The sequence below is a fragment of the Dendrobates tinctorius genome, unplaced genomic scaffold (assembly GCF_039654945.1).
Source record: "Dendrobates tinctorius isolate UK_male_01 unplaced genomic scaffold, ASM3965494v1 ptg000030l, whole genome shotgun sequence".
NCBI classification, from domain to species: domain Eukaryota; kingdom Metazoa; phylum Chordata; class Amphibia; order Anura; family Dendrobatidae; genus Dendrobates; species Dendrobates tinctorius.
The window spans coordinates 12,836,302-12,861,848 of record NW_027361698.1 but is presented as its reverse complement, the minus strand read 5'-3'; the positions used below and the strand labels follow the sequence as shown (position 1 = coordinate 12,861,848).

The window sequence follows — 25,547 nt, the reverse complement described above, 5'->3', positions numbered from 1 at the left end:
TTCAGCTGATGCAAAAGGCGAAATAGGTCAAGTCCCAGGAAGAGGTGGACCAAAGCAAGCCATTTTTCTGTCACCCTATGTGTCATCAGGGGAAGGTGGGACAAAATCCTTGGAAACCCATGCATGGTTCATTTTAATGAAGGTTAGATCATCCACATTTTGGGTTGACAGACGGGTCCTTTTTTCTGTCAGGATTGATCCAGCTGCACTGAAGACTCTTTCCGATAGCACACTTGCAGCTGGGCAAGCGAGCTCCTGTAAGGCATATTGGGCAAATTCAGGCCAGGTGTCCAGTTTAGCGGCCCAATAGTCAAAGGGGAATGACCTGTGTGGGAGAACATCGATATGGGAGGAAAAGTAGTTTGTAACCATGGTTGACTACTGCTGTCTCCTGTCACTTTCCATCGATGCAGTATTACCAGTTGTGTGAGCGGTATTTGAAAAATCAGTCCACAACATTGTCATGAAACCCCTGTCTCACTTCTGCTGTGTGCACCACGAACACCTCTGCCAAGCTGCCCCCAGCCCGTACGGCTCGTGTGAGAACCATCACCGCTGCTGTGTGCTAGGAATGCCTCAAGCAACCGATTTACCAGAGTTGCTTGTTTATTAGCCAATATTAGGTCAAGGTTCTCCTGTGGCATGATGTTTTGTAATTTGCCTTTATAGCGTGGATCCAGGATGCTGGCCAACCAGTAGTCGTCATCGTTCATCATTTTGGCAATGCGGGGGTCCCTTTTTAGGATCCGCAAGGCATAATCTGACATGTGGGCCAATGTTCCCGGTGTCAATGATGCACTGCGAGAGCTGGTTGGAGGAGCACTTTCTGGCAAATCCACATCCCTCCAGTCACGTACAAACCCTGTACCAGACCTTGCCACGCCAACATTTTCACTTGCCCCACGAGATGCATCCTCCTCCCCTAAGTAATCATCCCCATCATCATCCTCCTCCTCCTCTTCTTCCTCCACCTCGTCCAGGAGAGGTCCCTGAGCAGACAATGGCTGAATGTCATCAAGGATTCCCTCCTCCTCTTCCTCCTCATTAACATTGGCTGCAGACGCCTGCTCCTTAAGGTGCGTCAAAGTTTGCATGAGCAGACGCATAAGTGGGATGCTCATGCTTAGGATGGCGTCGTCTGCGCTTACCAGCCGTGTGCATTCCTCAAAACACTGAAGGACTTTACAGAGGTCTTTCAGCTTCGACCACTGCACACCTGTCAACTCCATGTCTGCTCTCAAAGTGCCTGGCCGTGTATCCTCCCACAAATGCATTATGGCCTGCCTCTGCTCGCACAGCCGCTCCACCATGTGCAGGGTGGAGTTCCATCTTGTTGCAATGTCGATAATGAGGCGGTGGTTGGGAAGGTGGAGCAATCGCTGCAGCTTCTGCATACGAACGGAGTGTACAGGCGACCGGCGGATGTGCGCGCACAGTCTTCACACGTTCTGGAGCAGGGCTGTTAACTCCGGATAATTTTTGAGGAAGCACTGCACCACCAGGTTCAAGGTGTGAGCCAAGCAAGGTATGTGGCTGAGTTTTAAAAGGGCTATGGCTGCCACAAAATTACGGCCGTTATAACTAACCTTGCCTGCCTCAAGATGTACACTGCCCAGCCATGACTCAGTTTGTCGCTTCAAGTACTCGGCCAGCACCTCGGCGGTATGTCTGTCGCCCAAACACATCATCTGCAACACAGCCTGCTGACGCTTTCCACTAGCTGCTCGATAGGGGGACACATCGTGTGCAACAGTGGCAGCTGCAGATGGAGTGCTCGTACGACTGCGCTCTGTGGACGAGCTTTCGCTTCTGGAGGAGGAGGAGGAGGAGGAGGGTGGAACGCCTACAGCCAACTGTTTCCTATACCGTGGGCTAGGCAGCACTGTCCCACCACCGCTGTCCCCTGTGGACCCTGCATCCACCACATTAACCCAGTGCGCAGTGATGGACACGTAACGGCCCTGGCCATGCCGACTGGACCATGCATCAGTAGTGAGGTGCACCTTTCCGCTCACTGACTGCTTGAGTGCATGGACAATGCGGTCTTTCACATGATGGTGGAGGGCTGGGATGGCTTTGCGAGAGAAGAAGTGACGACTGGGTAGGTCATAGCGTGGTACTACATAGGCCATGAGTTCGCGGAAAGCTGTGCTTTCCACCAACCGAAAGGGCATCATCTCAAATGAGATTAGTTTGGCAATGTGGGCGTTCAAACCCAGTGTACGCGGATGAGAGACTGAGTACTTTCTTGACCTACTCATAGTGTCTGGGAGGGTGAGCTGGACCTGAGAGCTGCATATGGTGGAAGTAACGGTGGACAGGGCGGACTGAGAGAGGGTTGATGATGGTGATGGAGTTGGTGTTCTTTCTGATGGCCTAGAATCAGTCTTTCGTTGATATAACAGTGGGATTCCCTGACTGCTGTGGTCTTGAAACGACACCTCAACATTTGCTGCTGTGCTAAACGGTGGGCTTACAGTGGGGGAAACAATGTAGCGTTGCTGACTACCTTCGTTGTGATCAGTTGCACATGTGGCACTTGAGGTTTGGTGTTGTGTCCACGCTTGCAAGTGCATGCTGGTTAAATGTCTAAGCATGCAACTGGTATTCAAATTTTTCAGATTTTTCCCCCGGCTAAAGGTCTTTGCGCACTTCTTACAGATAACCTTGGCCTGATCATGAGGATTTTGTTCAAAAAAGTGCCACACTGCACTCTTCCTACTTTGGCAGACATTTTGCGGCCTAGCACGCTGTGATCTTTTGACCCTCTGGACAAGCTGTCCAGCAACTCTTTTGATGTTTGGAACCTGTCTTTGGAGTGCTCCGGGCCTGCCAGATAACAGCTGTTGCGATGTCGATGTCTGCTGTGGATGCTCCTCATCTGAGCTATTGGAAGCAGCACCCTCTTCCTCCAATGGATGCCAATCTGGGTCAACAACTGGGTCATCCATCACCTCCTCTTCTATGTCATGTGCACCTTCCTCTGTGTCACCGTGTATGGTGGTATAGTGTGCGGGAAGGGGCACCTGAGTCTCATCAGGGTCAGAATCTGGCTCTGTACACTGCGAGGACAATGTAGTGCTCTGAGTGAATGTACCAGCAGAATCATCCATCAGCGGCTGTGCATCAGTGCACTCCATGTCAGATTCATCTTGGCCTGGGTAATTCACCATTTCACTTGATAATCCAGGCATGGTATGTGAAAACAGCTCCATGGAGTAATCAGTAGTATGGCCTGCGTCATCCTTCAATCTTGGTTGGGGTGAAGGACACAAGGAAAGGTGTGGTTCATGAACATGAGCCTCCAATGACGACTCAGTGCTTTTACTTTTTACAACTGAAGAAGAGGAGGCGATAGAGCTGGAGGCTGAGTCAGCAATGTAAGACAAAACTTTTTCCTGATGCTCTGGCTTTAAAAGCGGTTTGCCAACTCCTAGAAAACTAAGCGTTCGAGGCCTTATGTAGCCAGACGATGACGCAGGCTCAACACCTCCTGCATTCGGTCCTATTTTGCTCTTGCCACTACCATCAGATCCACCACCAACACCATCATTACCAGCTGCCAACCCCCGCCCAATTCCACGGCCTCTTACACCAGCCTTCCTCATTTTTGGTAGAAATGTAGACAAAATCCAACAAACTATATAGTATGTAAAACAAGGTACAAGGTGTCTATAGGACAGGGGAGATTTTGAATTTCTGCACACACTTTTGGACACTGGACACTTTTGGATTGTGTGAGGCCCACTGATATCTGAGCGCTATGTGACAGGCTCGATGGCACAGCTGTGACCTAAGTGACTAGAGGATAAGTGAGATTTTGAATCTCTGCACACACTTTTGGACACTGGACACTTTTGGATTGTGTGAGGCCCACTGATATCTGAGCGCTATGTGACAGGCTCGATGGCACAGCTGTGACCTAAGTGACTAGAGGATAAGTGAGATTTTGAATCTCTGCACACACTTTTGGACACTGGACACTTTTGGATTGTGTGAGGCCCACTGATATCTGAGCGCTATGTGACAGGCTCGATGGCACAGCTGTGACCTAATTGACTAGAGGATAAGTGAGATTTTGAATCTCTGCACACACTTTTGGACACTGGACACTTTTGGATTGTGTGAGGCCCACTGATATCTGAGCGCTATGTGACAGGCTCGATGGCACAGCTGTGACCTAAGTGACTAGAGGATAAGTGAGATTTAGAATCTCTGCACACACTTTTGGACACTGGAAACTTTTGGATTGTGTGAGGCCCAATGAATATCTGAGCGCTATGTGACAGGCTCGATGGCACAGCTGTGACCTAAGTGACTAGAGGATAAGGGAGATTTTGAATCTCTGCACACACTTTTGGACACTGGACACTTTTGGATTGTGTGAGGCCCACTGATATCTGAGCGCTATGTGACAGGCTCGATGGCACAGCTGTGACCTAAGCGACTAGAGGATAAGTGAGATTTTGAATCTCTGCACACACTTTTGGACACTGGACACTTTTGGATTGTGTGAGGCCCAATGAATATCTGAGCGCTATGTGACAGGCTCGATGGCACAGCTGTGACCTAAGTGACTAGAGGATAAGGGAGATTTTGAATCTCTGCACACACTTTTGGACACTGGACACTTTTGGATTGTGTGAGGCCCAATGAATATCTGAGCACTATGAGACAGGCTCGATGGCACAGCTGTGACCTAAGTGACTAGAGGATAAGTGAGATTTTGAATCTCTGCACACACTTTTGGACACTGGACACTTTTGGATTGTGTGAGGCCCAATGAATATCTGAGCGCTATGTGACAGGCTCGATGGCACAGCTGTGACCTAAGTGACTAGAGGATAAGGGAGATTTTGAATCTCTGCACACACTTTTGGACACTGGACACTTTTGGATTGTGTGAGGCCCAATGAATATCTGAGCACTATGAGACAGGCTCGATGGCACAGCTGTGACCTAAGTGACTAGAGGATAAGTGAGATTTTGAATCTCTGCACACACTTTTGGACACTGGACACTTTTGGATTGTGTGAGGCCCAATGAATATCTGAGCTCTATGTGACAGGCTCAATGGCACAGCTGTGACCTAAGTGACTAGAGGATAAGGGAGATTTTGAATCTCTGCACACACTTTTGGACACTGGACACTTTTGGATTGTGTGAGGCCCACTGATATCTGAGCGCTATGTGACAGGCTCGATGGCACAGCTGTGACCTAAGTGACTAGAGGATAAGTGAGATTTTGAATCTCTGCACACACTTTTGGACACTGGACACTTTTGGATTGTGTGAGGCCCAATGAATATCTGAGCGCTATGTGACAGGCTCGATGGCACAGCTGTGACCTAAGTGACTAGAGGATAAGGGAGATTTTGAATCTCTGCACACACTTTTGGACACTGGACACTTTTGGATTGTGTGAGGCCCAATGAATATCTGAGCACTATGAGACAGGCTCGATGGCACAGCTGTGACCTAAGTGACTAGAGGATAAGGGAGATTTTGAATCTCTGCACACACTTTTGGACACTGGACACTTTTGGATTGTGTGAGGCCCAATGAATATCTGAGCGCTATGTGACAGGCTCGATGGCACAGCTGTGACCAAAGTGACTAGAGGATAAGGGAGATTGGATTGCTTTTAAAAAAGCAGTTTGCGGAGCAGTGGGTAAACAGCAATGCCAGCCTGTCAGGAAGCCTTAAAAGGCAGCCCAACAACCAACACTACTGATACACCACAATATAGCCTCCCCTTGCACTGCACACACAGTGACTGGTGTGTTGTGCAGGCCAAATTGCTATCAGCAGCAGAAGCAGTTTTTTTTTCTTCTCAGCAGGCCAAAAAAAAAATTTGGGATTGCTTTTAAAAAAGCAGTTTGAGGCCCAATGAATATCTGAGCTCTATGTGACAGGCTCGATGGCGCAGCTGTGACCAAAGTGACTAGAGGATAAGGGAGATTGGATTGCTTTTAAAAAAGCAGTTTGCGGAGCAGTGGGTAAACAGCAATGCTAGCCTGTCAGGAAGCCTTAGAAGGCAGCCCAACAACCAACACCACTGATACACCACTATATAGCCTCCCCTTGCACTGCACACACAGTGACTTGTGTGTTGTGCAGGCCAAATCGCTAGCAGCAGAAGCAGTTTTTTTGTCTTCTTCCCTGCCTAACGCTCTCCCTACAGAATCAGCAGCAACCTCTCCCTATGCTAAGATCGGCAGAAGTAAGATGGCGGTCGGCGTGCACGCCCTTTTATACCCCCTGTGACGCCCACCAAAGCAAGCCAATCACTTGCATGCCCTTCTGAAAGATGGTGGTGACCCGTGCCTATGTCATCACGTTGCCCACAGTGTCCGTGGATCCTGATTGGCTGAAAAAGAGTGCAAAACAAACTTTTGAAACGCGACTTTGGCGCCTAAGTCGCCGACCTCGTGGCCGACCTCATCCTAGGGTCGGGTTTCGTTTCATGAAACCCGACTTTGCCAAAAGTCGGCGACTTTTGAATTTTTTCCACCCGTTTCGCTCAACTCTAGTCCTGGGGGTTGATCATTACCAACGCTTATGTGAGTCAATCTTGGCTGATGGAGACACTAATGAGATTTTACCATCTAATCCCATGAATATGTACCGTGAGGAATTACGAGTAATATTATCAGAAGCATTATCAGACAAAATCATCAGCAAAACTGAGTTTGACTTTTTGCTTCCGAGTCATCCAGTTATTTATACGCTTTATTGTTTACCAAAGGTGCACAAAGGTCTCACCCCCCTTAAAGGCAGACCAATTGTCTCAGGGAAAGGCAGTCTGTGTCAGAATGCCGGTATTTACTTGGATCGGATATTGTCTCCCTTTGTTTCCTCACTTCAATCCTTTGTTAAAGACACTCCTGACCTCCTTCGTCGGCTGGAAGGATTAACTATTGATCCTCAATCATACTTGGCTAGTATAGACATGGAGGCTTTGTATATATCCATACCTCACATACACGGTCTAGAAGCGGTTAAATATTTTCTCAATATGAGAGGTTGCCAGTATCGTGAACATAATCATTTTGTGTTGAAGCTCCTCCGATTCTGTTTGACACACAATTTCTTTATGTTCAACGGGAAATTTTACCACCAACTGAGGGGGACCGCTATGGGGAGCCCCTGTGCGCCGGCTTATGCGAATCTCCTCCTCGGTTGGTGGGAGGAGACAATGGTCTTTGGGGCCGAACAATTGGAAGGTGCGTCTATGTGCCGTGTCCCCGAGATATGGACACGGTACATAGACGACATATTCATTGTTTGGAAAGACTCAGCAAAGGAATTTGGTGCTTTTGTGAACAACCTTAACTGTAACGACATAGGTCTCTTTTTTACATCTGTGATTGAGACCTCGAGACTGCCCTTTCTCTATATTGTAATTGAAAAAAATAAAAAAGGTGATTTGGTTACCTCCACATATAGGAAACCAACAGCAACCAATTCCCTATTACATTGGGGTAGCCATCACCCTCAACATTTAAAAAGAGCTATCCCCAAGGGGCAGTATCTCAGAATTCGAAGAAATTGTTCCGACACTGTGACCTTTGAAAATCAAGCCTTGAGAGACTTGAGAGATAAATTCATAAGCAGAGGCTATCCCCAAAATATACTAAAAGAGGCATATGAAAAAGCTAAAGGATGTGAGCGAGCAGAGCTGTTGAACCCCACTAACAATAAAAAAGGTGTGGAACATGAGTTTCTGAGGTTCATTACAACTTTTGACAATGGGGCGGTTCCAGTGAGGAACATCATTCAAAAACATTGGGCCATCCTACAGATGGACAGTGATGTGTCCCCTTTCTTAACTGACCACCCACAAATCACCTATAGAAAGGCGAGATCTCTTAATAATAGACTTGTTCATAGCCACTTTGCCACTCCAACTAGAAAAACGTGGTTGGATAATGATATTGTCGGTTGTCACAAATGTGGTCATTGTGTGGCTTGTCAACACATCTCAGTGGGAAAGAGTTTTGTTAGTAATGTTACCGGGAAAAATTACCATATTAAACAATTCATGAATTGTGGTACTAAGGGTGTCGTCTACAAGGTTACTCGTGTTTGCGGATTGGAATACGTGGGTAAGACTATTCGCGAATTCAGGAGGAGAATCGGCGAACATGTTGGGGATGTGTTACACAAGAGGGACACTCCGATATCGAGACACATCCATAGTATACACAAGGGACAAATTGGACTTTTGAAATTCATGGCCATTGACAAGGTTTTTAAACCTAAGAGGGGGGGGGAACTGGGATCAGTTACTTCTCCAACGAGAGGCAAAATGGATTTTTTATTTGGACACGGTTGCGCCTAAAGGCCTGAATGATCAAATTAGCTTTGGGTGTTTCATCTAAATTCTTCCTTGGTCTCCTTACCTACAGTATTTTTTAACCAGGATGTCATAACCTCTACCCCCTAAGTCATCCCATTTTGGGATTTTTGAATATATATGTATTTAACTATATTTCATATGTTACATCTTACTGTCTATAAATATAGCCCTCTCGTTGTTATATAGGTTCCATATCCATTTGATATATGACGGTTATGGTTTAACATACATGAGTTTTTTGAGAGTCCGGTGGGTGGAGTTATTTTTTCCATCTGAACCTCTTTTCCCCTTCTTCTCCCCTCTCTCCTCCCTCCCCTTCTGAGTGAAGGTGCTTTTGTGATGGTTATAACCTGTGCATACAATTAATGGATGCGGTAGTTATGCCCACTCAGATGGTACACATTAGTCAGTTTTGGAGTCCGGTGGGCGGAGTTTTATCCGCCCTACATTGGAGGTAGCGGATCGAGAATCGGCCGCTTGTTTATGGGGATTTTGGTTACGGATACATGATCATCTATGTTTATATCTATTTAACACTCTGTGCTGCTACTGTGGACTTGTTTATAGTCGCTTTTGGCGCACATGCGCTGTGTGATCCTCTGTACTGGGGACCGTCTGTTATTTTCGGGCGCGCATGCGCCGATGAAGAAGCGCATATGACCCGCGATACCAGAAGTTGGCGGCTCCTGTATAAGCCACACCGGAAGTGTGTCATTTTTCTTGGGCGCACATGCGCCGTGGTGAGGCGTGGATCGCGTCCAGCGCCGGAAGTGGCGGAGCAATGTAGTTCCTCCCTCGGCGTGCGTTCCACAAACGGAAACGGCATGCGAAATGGCGCCCGCAAGGGACTCATGGACGTGATGTAAGAGGTAACTATTTGACAGAAGCCAGGAATTAAGATGTGATTGCATTTGAAGTTGCTCAGAAATATGCACTCATTCCTCTACTTCCCTTGGACAGTATAGGGAGTGGAAGTTTTTCTCCTATTACCAGCACTATGGCACTTTACAAGTTTAGTCCCCAGATGATTGTACTTGGATGAAACACGTCGGGACATCGCCTTAGGGAAAGTGCAGGGCATGTGTTGTTAGGGTTAGCTGTGGACTGCCCTTGTTAGGGCAGGAGTTTGGGTTTGAGCCTAATTTAGGTGTTAGGGATGTCACAGGGTATTGTCTTCCCTTACTGCATCCTCCAGTTGGACTGAATAGAGGATTCTCCTGGACTCCTGACCCATCTATCCACGGGGTGAGATTGTTCCTTTTTTATTATTCTCACCTGACTGTCAATATTTGGTCCGATGTGAACTTTTGGCCGATAATCTGCATTTCTTCTCTATATATACAGTATATGCAAAAGGGTCATGGCATTCATGGGAAAGTGTTCTCAATTGTTCTAAACCCATAGATGTTTTGTGTACACCCATATAGAGAATTCTTTGGGTGATTATCTATATCCCTTATTCAGGCTAGGCCAATTTTTCTTTTTTAAGTATAGACCTATATACCTGATAAGCAGTTGTATGCTGCTTTTTTATTTTCACAGGGTGACACACTAATTGGTACTTTTAAATGATTGATTAAAAGTTATTTTTTATATTTTCACCAATTGCTTTATACTCCATAATTTTTTGGTGAGACTTAAGTCAGTTTGTTCTTGAAACTGTCTAGTGCTTTATCTACTATTTCTGAGAAAAAATGGGACTAAAAACGGACTAGATGTGTGACTTGCGATAAAATCGCATCCGGTGTCCTTTAGCAAAAGCCGGCAATTCTTCCAATACAGTAAAATCACAGAGACCGGTTAAATAAAGAATGAATAGATCTGGACACACACATATATATATATATATATATACCGTATATACTCGAGTATAAGTCGGTCCGAGTATAAGTCGACCCCCCTAATTTTGCCACAAAAAACTGGGAGAACTTATTGACTCGAGTATAAGTCTAGGGTGGGAAATGCTCCATAGATTATTCCCCCATATGGTGTCCTCAGAAGAAGCTCCATAGATTGTTCCCTCATATACTGCCCCCATAGGAAGCTCCATAGATTGTTCCCCCATATGCTGCCCCCATAAATAGCTCCATAGGTTGTTCCCCCATATGCTGCCCCCATAAATAGCTCCATAGGTTGTTCCCCCATATGCTGCCCCCATGCTGCTGCTGCATGTAAAAATAAAAAAATGACATACTCACCTCTCCGTCGCTGGGTGTCAGATTCTCACCTGTCCTGCGTCCATGGCTGCTCACCGCTATGTGCACGTCATCAGTCAGTGACGTTCAGACTGCAGGGGGCGCGGCGCGCACTAACCACGTCACCGCGCCCTCTGCTGTCTGAAGTCACTGACCGATGACAGACAGCAGCAAGCAGCCATGGACGCAGGACAGGTGAGTATCGCTATACTTACCCATCCTGACGCTGTCGCTTGAGTCCCCAGCTTCTCCGCGCTCTCTCTTCCTGCATTCAGCGGTCTTGTGATACCGCTCATTAATATGCCCATATTCATGAGTTTTAATGAGCGGCACCACGTGACCGCTGAAGGCAGGAAGAGAGAGCACGGGGAGAAGCTGGGGGCTCAAGACACAGCGTCAGGGCGGGTAAGTATGACCTGACACCCCGCCCCCCCTCCCCCTCTGACCCCCTTTGTATATGACTTGAATATAAGACGAGAGGGGGACTTTCAGCCCAATTTTTTGGGCTGAAAATCTCGACTTATATTCGAGTATATACGGTATATATATATTTTAAGCATGTTATAGAGACACATTAATATATATATTACAAATTCATACAGTTCATCATAGCTGAATAGCCGCAGAAACATTTGCCGGCTTTTGTATAATTATTCTCCTGCCCGACATGAAATGACACATGGTTTACATATAGTTAACCATTTCATTTCATGTTTTTTTTGTTATGTCTATCACAATTAATTAGATGAGGGTTTGTTGGTAAAATTTTGGACTTGTAGGGGTTAATTTAAGGGGTCAATTCGTTGTATGAAATTACGGGGACTCCCTGCAGCCTCAGTGACGTCAGCAGGAGTCCCTGCAATTTAATACAACGAATTAACCCCTTAAATTAACCCCTACAACTCCATAATTTTACGCACAAACACTCATCTAATTAATTGTGATAGACATAACAAAAAAAACATGAAATGAAATGGTTAACTATATGTAAACCATGTGTCATTTCATGTCGGGCAGGAGAATAATTATACAAAAGCCGGCAAATGTGTCTGCGGCTATTCTGCTATAATGAACTGTATGAATTTGTAATATATATATTAATGTGTCTCTATGACATGTATAAACTATATATATATATATATATATATATATGTGTCTAGATCTATTCATTCTTTGTGTGCGGAAACCTGTCATTGGGCTCCATTATATGTCCATTTAGCTACCCTGCGAGAAAATCTCGCCAGACGGATGTCAAACGGATCCTTACACGCGATTAAAATCGCATCAATTAAGAAAAATCGCATCAAAAACGGATCAATGGTTAAGATACCTTTGTGCGATTTCGGACCGTTAAAATGGGACCCTTTTTTTAAAGGTTGTGTGTGACTCCAGCCTTAGAACAGCGCTGTGTCAGATCTGACAGGCGCTGCTGCAGGCTTCCTCATGCCTGCTTTCAGCAGGCAGTGAGGAAGTTGCCTCCCTGCAGGATCCTGAAGGCAGGGAGGAGGACTCTCGGAGCGACACAGCACATCGCGTCGCTCCGGGGGTCGCAGGGAAGCACGGAGTGACCCCCTCCCTGCGTGCTTCTCTCCTATGCTCCTGGTAGACTGCGATCATGTTTGATCGCAGTGTGCCAAGGGTTAATGTGCCGGGGCGGTCCGTGACCACCCCTGACACATAGTGCCGGGTGTCAGCTCTGATAATCAGCTGGCACCCGGCCGTGATTAGCGGCGCTCCCTCCGGGGGGCGCCGCTGATCGCTATGACGTAATATTCCATCCTTGGGGCTTAAGTCCCAGGTCACATGGATGGAATATTACGTCCAATGTAGGAAAGGGGTTAAGGGCTCTTTCACATTTCCATGTTGTTAGGGCTGGCAGAATGCCTCAATTAATATAAAGATGGTAATAAGGTGCATTCGCAGCCCAGGGTCCACTGTGCAGAGATGTTAACTGCTGCTCGGTAATGGTGGACACTAAATTGCAGTATCGCACTGGACACACGTGGCTTAAACGCTACCCAGTAAGAAGTAGCGACGGGCTCTGTTGCTTCACAGAGCCATGGTACTGCATAACACAGATGCCGTACCCTGTTAACTGTCACAGGGCACAGCTGAGTCAGTGCTAGTGTACAGTCACAAGACTCTGCCCCAAGGATGCGGGGTAAGAGCTTCTCTAAACCCACTAAGCGCACGGCGTTGCACCTGCGAACACCTCTAATAGACGCTGGCTCCTGTGAAGTGCAGAGTGCACATTGGCGTACAGGCAAGCCATTACTAAACACTGAAGCTAGGCCCTGATTCTGCCTCCTACCTGCACTATCAGCCTAGGCACTAACTGGCAAGGCTGATCAACACATGCGTACCAAGGGTAGGAGTTTCATAATGAGTCATTCACCAGAGACATTCATACGTGCATACAACACTCACTCCACAAGGTCTATACTAGCACACGGCCGTGCGATCCTTTTATAACCTATAACCGCAGCCTTCCAGGACCTTGCTGATGGCCCAATCCGAGCTGCTTGAGGACCTGAGAATGTGACCTCCAATCACCAATGAGCGGTCGTCTCATGGCATGCTCAGATGGAGAAAAGCAGGACTTAGTCCCAGGAGCGTCTGCTCGCCGCTGACTAATGCTGGATGCTATAGATGAACATGGGGCAGCAGCAGCAACCAGACGCATAGCATTAGGCTGAGCAAGATGCTGGGACCGACGTCTCTGCTGAGCAGGAACCTCTGCAGCTACAGAAGAATGGGAGACCTCAGAGGACATGGCTTGAGATTCCCCCTGTGCAGTGGTGGGAACTCGACCCCTAATACATGCCTCTAGGACATGTGGTGACAGTTTTCACACGTACCGGAGATACTGACATGGGTAGACCCATTCAAGCCTTTCTGAAGCTTGTAGCTGAGGGTTGCAGCTTCCAGCTATCAGTTTTGCCTGGCTGGTTATAGAAAATAGAGAGAAACACACACCAGGTTTTATCATTTATTTATTTACAGTGCAGGCGATGGGTGAGGAATACTCTCATCAGTGGCTCCTGCTTCACTGTTATTAGTGGCAGCAGGTGTATGCTGATGGGAGTAATTGTCCCATCAGCCACCACCTGCTGTCATTGATATCACTTGAATACAACTCTGATCATTCTCCCCTGCTTGCTCTGATTACCGTCAGAGCGGGGAGAATGATGAGAGTGTCTTCAGCACCCAGCACAGCGCTTACAATAGTGCTTCTTCCCTGGCGCCTGTCCTTGTGGTACTGATTCAGCACACGGGGGTGGCACACGGCTGCCACATGTGTGCCACAAATATTACACACACGGACACACAGACACATGGACACTGTTATCTCCGGTACTGGTTTTTTTCCTTCATTTGTTAACGGAAAAATAGGGGGCTTCCAAGTTATTGATAGTAAAAAGACTCTGGAAAAGCTAAATGGCTCCTCACACTCCAAAAATAAATTCAGCAAATTATACAATAACAAATCCAAATGCCCCCCTCCCTTCTGAACCCCTCAGTGTATCTAAACCACATATAGTGTCGGCATATTTGGCATTTCTGAAATGGTAAGAGCCCGCCTAACTGCATGTCTCCAAAAGCACGGGCCGGTCATAACGTACTAGTGACTGCAACATACTGGTGACTGCAATGTACTGGTCACTACAACGTACTGGTCACTACAGCTTACTGGCCACTACAACAGCAGTTTGCAATTTTCACTCGGCCACATTCATTGCTGCTTGTTTCTGGAAAATACTAATGGAGTCAAAATTGTCACAACACCTGTACATAAATTCCCAAAGGGGTATAATTTCCAAAATGGGCAACTTGGGGGAAATTCTGCTCTTCCAGCAATTAAGGGCTCTGTATTTGGAGTCTGCAAACTGTTCTAGGAAAATCTGCACACCAGGAGGCAAATAGCGCTCAGTTTCCTCCAAGTCTCTCCATATGACTAATTAGCACTGTACAGCCGCATATGGGGTATTGCCACGTTCAGTAGAAATTATGAGACCAATTATGGTGCCATTTTAACCCACTTCTTGTGTGAAAATGTAAAATCTGGTGCTAAAATGAAATTTTGGTGGTAAAAATGTAGTTATTTTTTTCTTTACTGCCCAATAGTATAAAATTCTGTGACACATCTGTGGTGTCAATATGATCACAGCAACCCTAGATGAATTAATTGAGAAGTGTAGTTTGTAAAATGGGATCATTTATGGGGGTTCTGCTGCTCTGGCACCTCATGGGCTCTGCCAGTGGGTCACGGCACCCGCAAGCCATAACAGTAAAATTTGCACTATAGAATGGCACTCCATGCCTTCTGAGATTTACAGTGTGCCTGAAAAATATTTCCAGATTACATCTAGGGTATTGGCGCACTCAGGAAAAAATGAACCTCAGTTTGTTTGCACTTAGAAAAATTACAAATGTGGGGCTAAAACAACATTTTAGTGGTAAAAATGTAATTTATTCTTTCTTCACCGATCAATGGTATAAAATTCTGTGAGGCACATGTGGTGTCAATATGATCACTGCACCCCTGGATGAATTCATTGTGGAGTGTAATTTGTAAAATGAGTTCACATTTTGGAGGGTTTATATTGTTCTGGCGCCTCAAGGGCTCTGCCAAAGTGACATGGCACCCTCAAACCAGTCCAGCAAAATCTGAACACCAATATGGTGACTCTTTCTTTCTTTCTGAGCTTTGCACTGTGCCTCAAATGTAGTATTCCCCCACATATGGGGTATAGCCGTACTCAGGAGAAATTGCACAACAAATAGTATGGTGCAATGTCTCCTGTTATCCTTATGAAAATGCAAAATTTTGGACCAAAATAACATTTTTGTGGGGAAAATATGATTATTTTCACCGCTCAACGTTATAAACTTCTGTGAAACACCAAAGGGTCCAACGTGCTCACCACACATTTTAATACATTTCTTGAGGGGTCTAGTTTCCAAAATAGGGTAATTTGTTGGGGGTTTCCACTGTTTAGGTATATCAAGGGCTTTCCAAATGGGACGTGTCGTCCATTAATGATTCCAAGAAATTTTACATTCCAAGTCCTGCTGTGCGCCCAATCAGTAGTTTTCTCCCTCATATGGGGTATCAGCATACTCAAGAGAAATTGCACAAAAAATTGTATGGTGCAGTTTCTCCTGTTACCCTTATGAAAATGCAAAATTTGAGGGTAAAATAACATTTTTGTGGGGGAAATGTGATTTCATTTATTTTCACAGCTCAACGTTATAAACTTTTGTGAAGCACCTGAGTGTTCAATGTGCTCACTACACATCTAGATCAGTTCTCTGTGGGGTCTAATTTCCAAAATGGTGTCACTTGTTGGGGATTTTAACTGTTTATGCACATCGATGGCTCTCCAAACGCGACATGGCGTCTGCAAATTGTTCCAGCAAATTTTTCATTCAAAAAGTCAAATGGCGCTCCTTCCATTCTGAGCTTTGCCGTGCACTCAAACAGTGAATTTCTCCCACATATGGGTTATCAGCATGCTCAGTAGAAATTGTACAACAAATTTTAGGGTCCATTTTTTCCTGTAACCTTTGTCAAAATAAAAAAAATTTGGTCTGAAATAAATTTTTTGTTAAAAATCATTTAAATGTTGGCTGGTCAACTTTAATCCTGGTTAACTTTTAATACTTATAACTTCCTAACAAAGAAACATTTTGATTCAAAAGTTGTGCTAATGTAAAGCAGATATGTGGGAAATGTTATTTATTAACTATTTTGTATGACATACATCTCTGATTTAAGGGCAAAAGAATTCAAAGTTTGAAAATTGAAAAATTTTGCAAATTTTTGCCAAATTTCACAAATAAATGCAAGTTATATCAAGCAAATTGTACCACTCTCATGAAGTACAATATGTCATGAAAAGAACAATCTCATAATCAGTGGGATCTGTTGAAGAGTTCCAGAGTTATTACCTCACAAAGAGACACTGGTCAGAATTGTAAAAATTGGCCCACTCATTAATATGCAAACCACCTTGGGTAGTAAAGGGGTTAAGAACTTTTTCAATTGTTTTTACACAATAATGAAATGACAAACAATTTTCTAACTTTTATTACTTTATATCAGCTATTTTTTCCCTCCATTTTTTGGGGTTGTTGATCTTCCCATTATTTTTCTATTTCTCTATATCTTTAGCAGTTTAGGTACTGTATGTTTTGCCACACCTGTTTAAATTGACAAATTGGTGACACATATATGTCACACTGATCACAGGGGCAGGTTATTGTTGAGTTACATACCATAGAAGAAAAGCAGGACAAAGGCACAGCTGTATGACCTTGGGTTAATGAAGCTGCACTCACATCAGGGAATATGGGTGCCACTTTCAAGGAAAAAAACTGTGTATCCATAGAGAAGAAAGCGGATAGGCACAATCCATCCCGTGCAAAAAAAATCCTTTATTGTGACATCATGTTACCAACAGCAGGCAGATAAAACGATGGAGTAAATACAGATGACGATCGTTTCGCACTTACATTGAACTTCAACAGGTCATCCTACTGATATTTACAGTGTACTGGAAAAACACTCATCAGCATGAAAGAGAGGATAGTGGAAGATAGATTTACAGTTTACTTGCCCGCCTGATTTTATTACTATCTTTTGTAACTTATGCTTGTACTTACATGTATTTGCCCTGGTTTTTTGAATTATTAATAAAGATTTTTTGCAATTTCAAAACTTAAACTTGGGACTTAATTATTATATGATCAAGAATTACAGTATTGCAAATTTGAGATTTAATGTCCCATTTTTTTCTCTCATGTTATTTAAGTCTTATGGAGAGTGGCTCTCAGCCAAAATGTGATTGTTCCTTGTATCCATGTTTCTGGCCATGTATGCACAGCTGATGGATGTGTCTAATCAAAGTGTGTAAAGCCTAAAATTTGTCAAAATTTATCAAAAATGGACTAATTAAGGCTTTCATGCACAGACAGCTGATGCAAATAATTAAATCAGTTATATAATCTGTCTTCTTGCCTGGACTAACTATTAACTGCTTTCTACACTGTTCTACTGCCACCAGTGCTAATAGACCACACTCAGCAAGGCATCTGCTCCCCATCCATGTAGTTTTGCTGCTGCTAGGATTGCCACTACTTGCCCTAAAATGATTCACATCTCCTTTTATGGCTCGTCCTAACTCTCTACCACATGCTGCACATGCCACAGCCAATGGACAGCAATGCAGCAACATACCAGGGTGCCAGATGAGTTTTATAGTGTAGCCTGCCAAGGCTTCCATCGCCGGTTCCAAACTGCCACATATCTGCTTGCCTGCTACATCCTAATTTATTTACCATGCTGCTCCTGCTGCAGGCACTGCACAGCCGAACCACCCACAAACCTTTTGTCTGCTCACTGTGTTTCATAGCACTAGACTATACTACTGATGCTGGGTAATATACTCTCTTGAGTGTACACAGACATGAAAAAGCTTCCAAAATAGAGCTAATTTTTTTTAAAAGGCTTGGAGACATCCAGCCATAGCTTCTTCAGTCTGAAAATTTTGTTTTGTCTCCCTAAGAAAACGGATTATTTTTGAAGGACTTGATAAACAGGCTTGGTAATTGATCATGTTGTGTTTAGAAAAACTGTTGCGGACTTCAAACAAGTGATCATTCTCAGTTGAGAAGCTATAAACTCTTCACGCTCAAGACATTACACCAGGTTTGTCTCTAGAAAAAGGTGGATCATGTTTAGATGGCTAGGCAAAATGCCTTTGTAGTCATCTAATCATTTTGGTAGAAAAGTGGTAAGATTTCAATCATAGTAGAGAAACAGCAATTATTCTCTTTCAAACCAGTGCACCCGTTTTGTCTCCTTATTTAAAGAAGAAGCACAGCAAAAGAACATAATAAATTAAAAAAAAATAGAAAAAAGGCAGCCAAATTTACCAATACAGGTCGAAAAAACTAATGCACATTTAGGATGCAGTAGCCCACCCTTGTTAAATGCAGAAGCAACACAGTTGCAAAGTGCAGATGAAACAACCACTCACACACCTACCCACTCATGGGTCTTCTGGTATCAGAATTACACTCTGATAACATAATAACATAGTAACATAGTTATTAAAGTTGAAGGGAGACTTTAAGTCCATCTAGTTCAACCCATAGCCTAACCTGTAGATCCAGAGGAAGGCAAAAAAAAACATGCGGCAAACACTGGGGAAAAAAATTCCTCCCCGACTCCACATACGGCAATCAGACTAGTTACCTGGATCAACGCCCTATCAATGAATCTAGAATATATAACCTGTAATATTATACTTTTCAAGAAAGGCATCCTGTCCCTTCTTAAATTTTAGCAGTGAATCAATCATTACAACATAATACGGCAGAGAGTTCCATAGTCTCACTGCTCTTACGGTAAAGAATCCGCGTCTGTGAGGTCTTTCATTCCTCCAGACGTAGAGGGATACGCACTCCAGATAGCAAGGCCAACTTTGATGGGTTTTGCTCCATCCTGCATAAAAGTGAATAATGTTCAGTAAAATATAAATAATATGTCTGAGGTATTGGTCAATACTTTGGCTAAAACAAGCAAGCTTGCAACCCACATCAAGGGTTCCCATTGTCTTTCAAGTCCCTAAACTAAAATCAAAAGCAAAAACTTTGCAAAAAGGACATGATAAATTTAAAAAAAACATAGAAAAGTGAAATCCGCATTTACCAACACATGTCAAAAAATTAATGCATATACAGGATGTACAAACAAAAAGCACAGAATGACAAATGTGCAAAAATACCTTGCAATAAGACATATAACAGTAATCAGCAAGTGATGATAAAAGGTAATAACAAAAACAGGGTATTTAGTTGATACTTTTTTTGCAAAAAAATGTATGCCAAGCTGCTTCACCAACGTCAAGGGAACCCGTATTGAAGCAGTCCCTATCTAATATATTTAAAACCTGAACATATGAACAGTGTCTAAATGAGCAGGATTAAGACAGGCGCTTTCAAGTATGGGCACGTGGTGCAAGACAGCTCCTTATGTGCATGTCACACAAGAGACAAATGTGCAAAAATACCTTGCTTCAATACGGGTTACCTTGACGTTGGTGAAGCAGCTTCGCATACATTTTTTTGCAAAAAAGCGTATCGACTAAATACCCTGTGTTTGTTATTACCTTTTACCAGCACTTGCTGATTACTGTTATATGTCTTATTGCAAGATATTTTTGCACATTTGTCATTCTGTGCTTTTTGTTTGTGTTTCAGTCAGGGTGGTGTGAACATGGTCCAACAGACTTGTTCACATTGTGCATGTCACATGTGTGTTTTTAATCCAGTTTTTTTCGTGCTTATGCATGATTTGAGAGACTCCACCCCTCTCTTGTGTGACATGCACATAAGGAGCTGTCTTGCACCACGTGCCCATACTAGAAAGCGCCTGTCTTAATCCTGCTCATTTAGACACTGTTCATATGTTCAGGTTTTAAATACATTAGATAGGGACTGCTTCAATACAGGTTACCTTGACGTTGGTGAGGCAGCTTGGCATACATTTTTTGCAAAAAAGCGTATCGACTAAATACCCTGTGTTTGTTATTACCTTTTATCAGCACTTGCTGATTACTGTTATATGTCTTATTGCAAGGTATTTTTGCACTTTTGTCATTCTGTGCTTTTTGCTTGTGTTTCAGTCAGGGTGGTGTGAACATGGTCCAACAGACTTGTTCACATTGTGCATGTCACATGTGTGTTTTTATGTGCAGGATGTAGCAGCCCTGTTGACAAAGATGGAAACAGTACAGGTGCATCACTAATAGGCTACAAACCCGCAACATGTGCTACATCCATGTGACTGGCACCCTATACAATCCTTGTCCATGTGCAACTTTAATACTAAGCAACAAACCCTAGATGAATTGGTAGGTTGTGAGTGGTTGTCTTATCAGTATTTTAGACCTGTGTTGCCTCTGCCTTCTTCAAGGTGGGCCTGCTTTATCCTTCCCTGGAAGGATAAGATTGCCTCTGGGTAGCCTCTGTGTACATTATGATGAATTTAGATGAGCGAACTACCTTATTAAAGAAATTTCTAATAAAGTGAATGAATGCGTCTAGAATATGAGTCCATCATTTAAGCCACTAAATTTTCAAAGTACATCACACTAAAGTATGAAATGAAAGAACATCAGTAAAACAATATTCATTATGAAAGAACATTAATTATAAACAAGATTTTGTCATTTAATTCCTTCTCTCTCCAAATGTAATAACTAAAAGAAACATAAAAAGCATTGTAAATATTATATTCTTCATCATAAGTTAATTGCTGAGTCAAATATTTTCTTTAGAAATTAAATAAATGGTTTACTTACTGCAGTGCTTACATTTTTGCCATATTCCAAATAAGGATCATTTTTTGTTCAGGCAAATTAGACTACATAAAAAAATAACTTTGTGTACTTTGAAGAATTTTCTTTGTACGAGTATAGTAAATGAAATTCAATAGAATGTTTTCTTGCTTAATTATAACTTAATTACATCTTCTAGGAAACAACAAATGTGCTTCGTGGGCAGAAAAGCGCCAACAATATGGCCTGAAACACCTTAGTTCAGCATAAATGTAACAAACAAGCATATAATTCACCATGGCTCTTAAGCTATTACAATGAACCATTGGCAATTTGGAAGTATACAGTAAAAGCTATTGGAATTTTAGTGATTGCAATATCAATATCAAACTTAATGGGTTAATCTGCTGGAACCTTGCATCATTGCGCACTGTCCAGTTAATGATTGTAATATTCAACCCAGTACATTGATCTTATTTGTTATCCTGCTTCATTATAAACTGATACCATATTAGATGCTAGAGATTAGTAGAATCGTCACTGTCGTCATCGTCATCATCTCATTCTGTCTTCTTAGTGGATGTCAGTGTTTATGGGATGATGACTGGTGGATATATGTTAGTGAAAATATAATGGGCACATTTCTGAATAAACATTTTGATTTGTATATAGTATGTAGCGGTAGCATAGCTAACGGCAGTGTCGGACAGGGGTGCCAAGAGCCCACCAGTAGCATTGACTTTGGGGGCCCACTTTTCACCTGCATACAAATATTACACAACTCTGGTGCACAAATTTACCTATATCTCTATATAACCTGGGTAGTTTGGATAATGAATGATGAGATGCTGATTTTTTCTGCACACCGTGAATCAAGTGAATTATGACAAGTGCTAGCCACACAGTGGGGTTGAGGGCCCAGATCTGCACAGGGGCCCACCGAGGGATTCCCCTGTTACCCTATGGGCCAGTTCGAGCCTGGCTACCGGGGGAGGGAGGGGGCAGAGGGTGCAGTTACCCCAGGCCTCAGCCTCTGAAGGTCCCATTCGGAGCTACGCTACTGTTAAATATTAAACTCTGCAGGCAGAGAAAGAAGAAACAATCACCCTACACTGCCACGCGGCTGCTAAGGGGCCTGTGAGCCGAGCCCCTTATGCAGACACTGACAGTGGGCGCCATCACGTCACCACCTGGTGCCCGCTGTGCTGATGTGTAGGCGCTTACTGCAGAGACCGGAGGAGCAGGGTAACAAGGAGGAGAGGTGAATATTTATTGGGGGAATGCATTATTCTATATAAAGGCCTGTATTATACTATGTGAAGGAAATGGCAAAGAATTCGGCACCAAAAATCAAACTCCACCAGGATTTCATTATCGTGTTATTTATGGACATGTTTTCCAGCAGACCAAAGGGATGTTAGGTGCAGCGCCAAAATACAGGCAATCCAAGTGTAATGACACAGCATTTTATCTTAATCAACCAGATGTCTATTTTCAGTAAGCCAGGAGTCATTGACTGTTATCTATTTGTTGCCTTTTCAATTTATGTGTTTCTTTCTAGTTGATCAAGAGTCTAAAATGTTGACTCTTCTTGAAGGTTAAATTGATATTTCTAAATGGATGAATGCCTAATGTTTTGCATCTTATATCAGCTCCTACAACTTATTGTCTGCTATCTTTGTAAAAAAGTCATGCAGGGTCATTGAACAATGATGTTTGCTGACATGTTGAATACACATTGTCCAGGCCAGCTAGTTTGTTGACATGCAAAATAGAGGAGGAAAAACTTTGCAAATTAATTTCATAATCAAACAATGCGAGTTGGTCTAATCACCATTCTTCCCTTTTACCTCTGAATGCAGGCTTGAAAGACATTTGTTAACTATAAAATGAATAGATACCTCCATATACCTCCAGATACAGAGATACCACAAGACAACCAGATATCCAAGAAATCAAGAAATCCAAAGACCCAGAGACTCTTTACAGGACAGCAGCCAAGACATCATGGCTCTATCATGAGTGACACAGATTTGTCATTCTACAGGATGCCAGCTTAGTGGACCACAGCCTAGGCTGGAAGAATACAGATCTGCTCCATTGATACATTTGGGGTAGTCAGGATTTGGACTCACCAGTCACATGAGCCCCATGAATACATTTGTGAAAGCCAGGGATGGGACGCACTGATCACCTGGCTCCATAGAGATGTTCAGAGAAGCCAGGTTGTGACCCTCCTGTCAACTGGCCTTGTACATCAATGGACTGTCATCTTCCTAAGCTTGTCGTTACCTCCTCTCTGTGCAGGCCACAGGTGGGGTTGGTTGGCACTGGAAGCTCTGAAGTAACAGCTGCTCTTATCCCGGTGAGTCAGCAGAAGGGTGAGAATCTGTAATGTGCATCATCTTGGGTATTTTTCATTTGCTGTTCTATGTGTTATTTGCCTGTTTTTTTGGTTCAATAAAGCATTGCCACACTGTTTTACCCTCACCCTGTGTTGTCTGAGTAGTATTATGCCCATGGGGAAAAGAGAGCGAGAGTTTGGTGGAATAAGCCCTGGTACATGTGGTTTTGACTAGCGGACCAGGGAATCCGCTGACCCCCCTCATCTCCACACAAAGGTCGGACAACAAGAAAAAGAGAATTTTTTGTGTCATGATGGGCGATGGCCTTTTCACACCTTCCTGCGCTTCAACGGGTCCTGGAATAGGGAGGGAAGTCATGAAGATCCAGCTAGCTCCTCCCTAACAGTTAAATCAATATATTGAATTAATTGCCCTCTTATGTCAGAAATCCATGAAAAAGATTAAAACAACCAAATCCCTCTGTGCTGTGCAGCTAATTTTCTACAAAAGCTTTCAGCCATTACAGGGACATTTGCCTAATGTTATATGTCTTATTTAAATATTTTATTATATATAGATTATGGTACAGTGTTTGTTGTCTTTTGCTGCCATCTACTGGCCATGGTTATTATATGCTATCATGTTCTGAAGCTGTAATTCCCCACAATGCCTCTCCCTCCTATCTTGTTTTCTTCACATGCTTTCTTGTGGTCATTGCCATTTTGGCAGCACGTGCAACAGGACTGAAGAGAAGATTCTCCTGTTACCTCTTTTCTCTATCCTCCACCCTCCATATTGTAACTCATCTTCATCCCTTCACCTTCCCTAATGCTTTTAAATTCCTAGACAGATAGTACTTTCTGTGTACCAATACAGCAATGGGGACCCCTGGAGCATGTGCCTTTGCAAATTTGTTTCGTAGCCACATCTAGTATATAATCATCTAATTCTGTCTGTCTGTCTGTAACGGAAATCCCGCATCGCTGATTGGTCATGCTCGGCCGGCCGCGACAAATCAGCGACAGGTGCAGTCCAGCCGCAAATTGGCATGGCATTCGAATGACGTACGCCACCGCTAGTGTCTCAGATCTCCCGACGGTTGCTGCTGGTCATCTCCTGCCGCACGGAGGTCAGCAGAGATGCAGCTGGAAGATGACCAGCGCAGCGCTAAATGTGTGGATGGCACTCAGTGTCCGATGGAGAGGAGACTCTCCTCCAGGCCCTGGGTACCATAAACCTGTAAAAAATAGAATTAAAATAAAAAATAGTGATATACTTCCCTTCTGACGGCCCCGGGACTTTTTCCCTCCTCTCACCACGTGCCCGGCATCTTCCGTTCCCAGTAGTGCTTTGCGCGAAAGACTGCTAATGACGTCGCGCTCTCGCGAGAATGATGTCATCTCCGGCACTTCGTGCTAAGCATTACTGGGACCGGAAGATGCCGGGAGCGTGGAGAGGAGATCGGGGGCTGTCAGAAGGTGAGAATAACCTTTTTTTTAATTTTTTTTATTATTTTTTACATTTTATCTTTTACTATTGATGCTGCATAGGAAGCATCAATAGTAAAGAGTTGATCACAATTCTCAAACACTATGCTTGACAATTGTGACCAAACTGTCAATCACATTCCAAGCGATGTTTCAAATCGCTTGGAATGCGATTGAATTCCTCACGTGAAAATCACGTGAAAAACGCATGTTTTCCATGGGAAAATGCATGCGAATTCGCATGAGTTTTTCCCATGGCGAGAGTTGCGGAAATGCTGGGTAAATTTCCGCAGCATTTCTGCAACGTAGGTACTTAGGCTCAGTGTGACACGCAGCAGCGACCAGGCCCCCGCTGTGAGATCGCCGATCGTGGAGGATCGTCCAGGACCATCTTTTGAATTTCAGTCTCCCGCTGGCCATATTCTAGAATACCCTATGCATTAGAATCGGGCCACCATCTAGTTTGAGGATAAATATGAGTACTCTTCAAAAAATCTATTCATTTAACATATCAGACTTTTTCTCAGATATGTTGGACCAGTTTGACAACTTTGTGATATATTTATATCAAGTAAACACAATGAATGTGAAGTTCACATCTTATTTTGATGGGCCAGTTCTAGAATTTTTTGGATGTGAACATCCAAGTCTGTGAAAGTTTGTTAATAACGGAGACCTACAGAAAACCTTTTTCCAATAATTCTCTTTTACTCGATGACAGTGCCCACCCTGCACACACAAAAGATCGCTCCCATATAGCAAATTCCGGAGGCTTAGGAAAATTAATAATAATAAAAAGCAGTGGACCTCAA

At 43.7% G+C, this 25,547-nt stretch overlaps 1 protein-coding gene across 1 annotated transcript in view; it reads left to right on the top strand.

Moving 5' to 3' along the window:
• Positions 1-23,363, top strand: part of LOC141086129 (bifunctional heparan sulfate N-deacetylase/N-sulfotransferase 3-like) — a 682,308-nt gene extending 658,945 nt beyond the window's left edge. The window contains exon 14 of the mRNA XM_073571870.1: positions 22,766-23,363. Within this exon, the coding sequence (XP_073427971.1) occupies positions 22,766-22,771 (6 nt within the window). The 3' untranslated portion in view covers positions 22,772-23,363. The remainder of the gene's footprint in view (positions 1-22,765) is intronic.
• Positions 23,364-25,547: the final 2,184 nt, after the last annotated feature.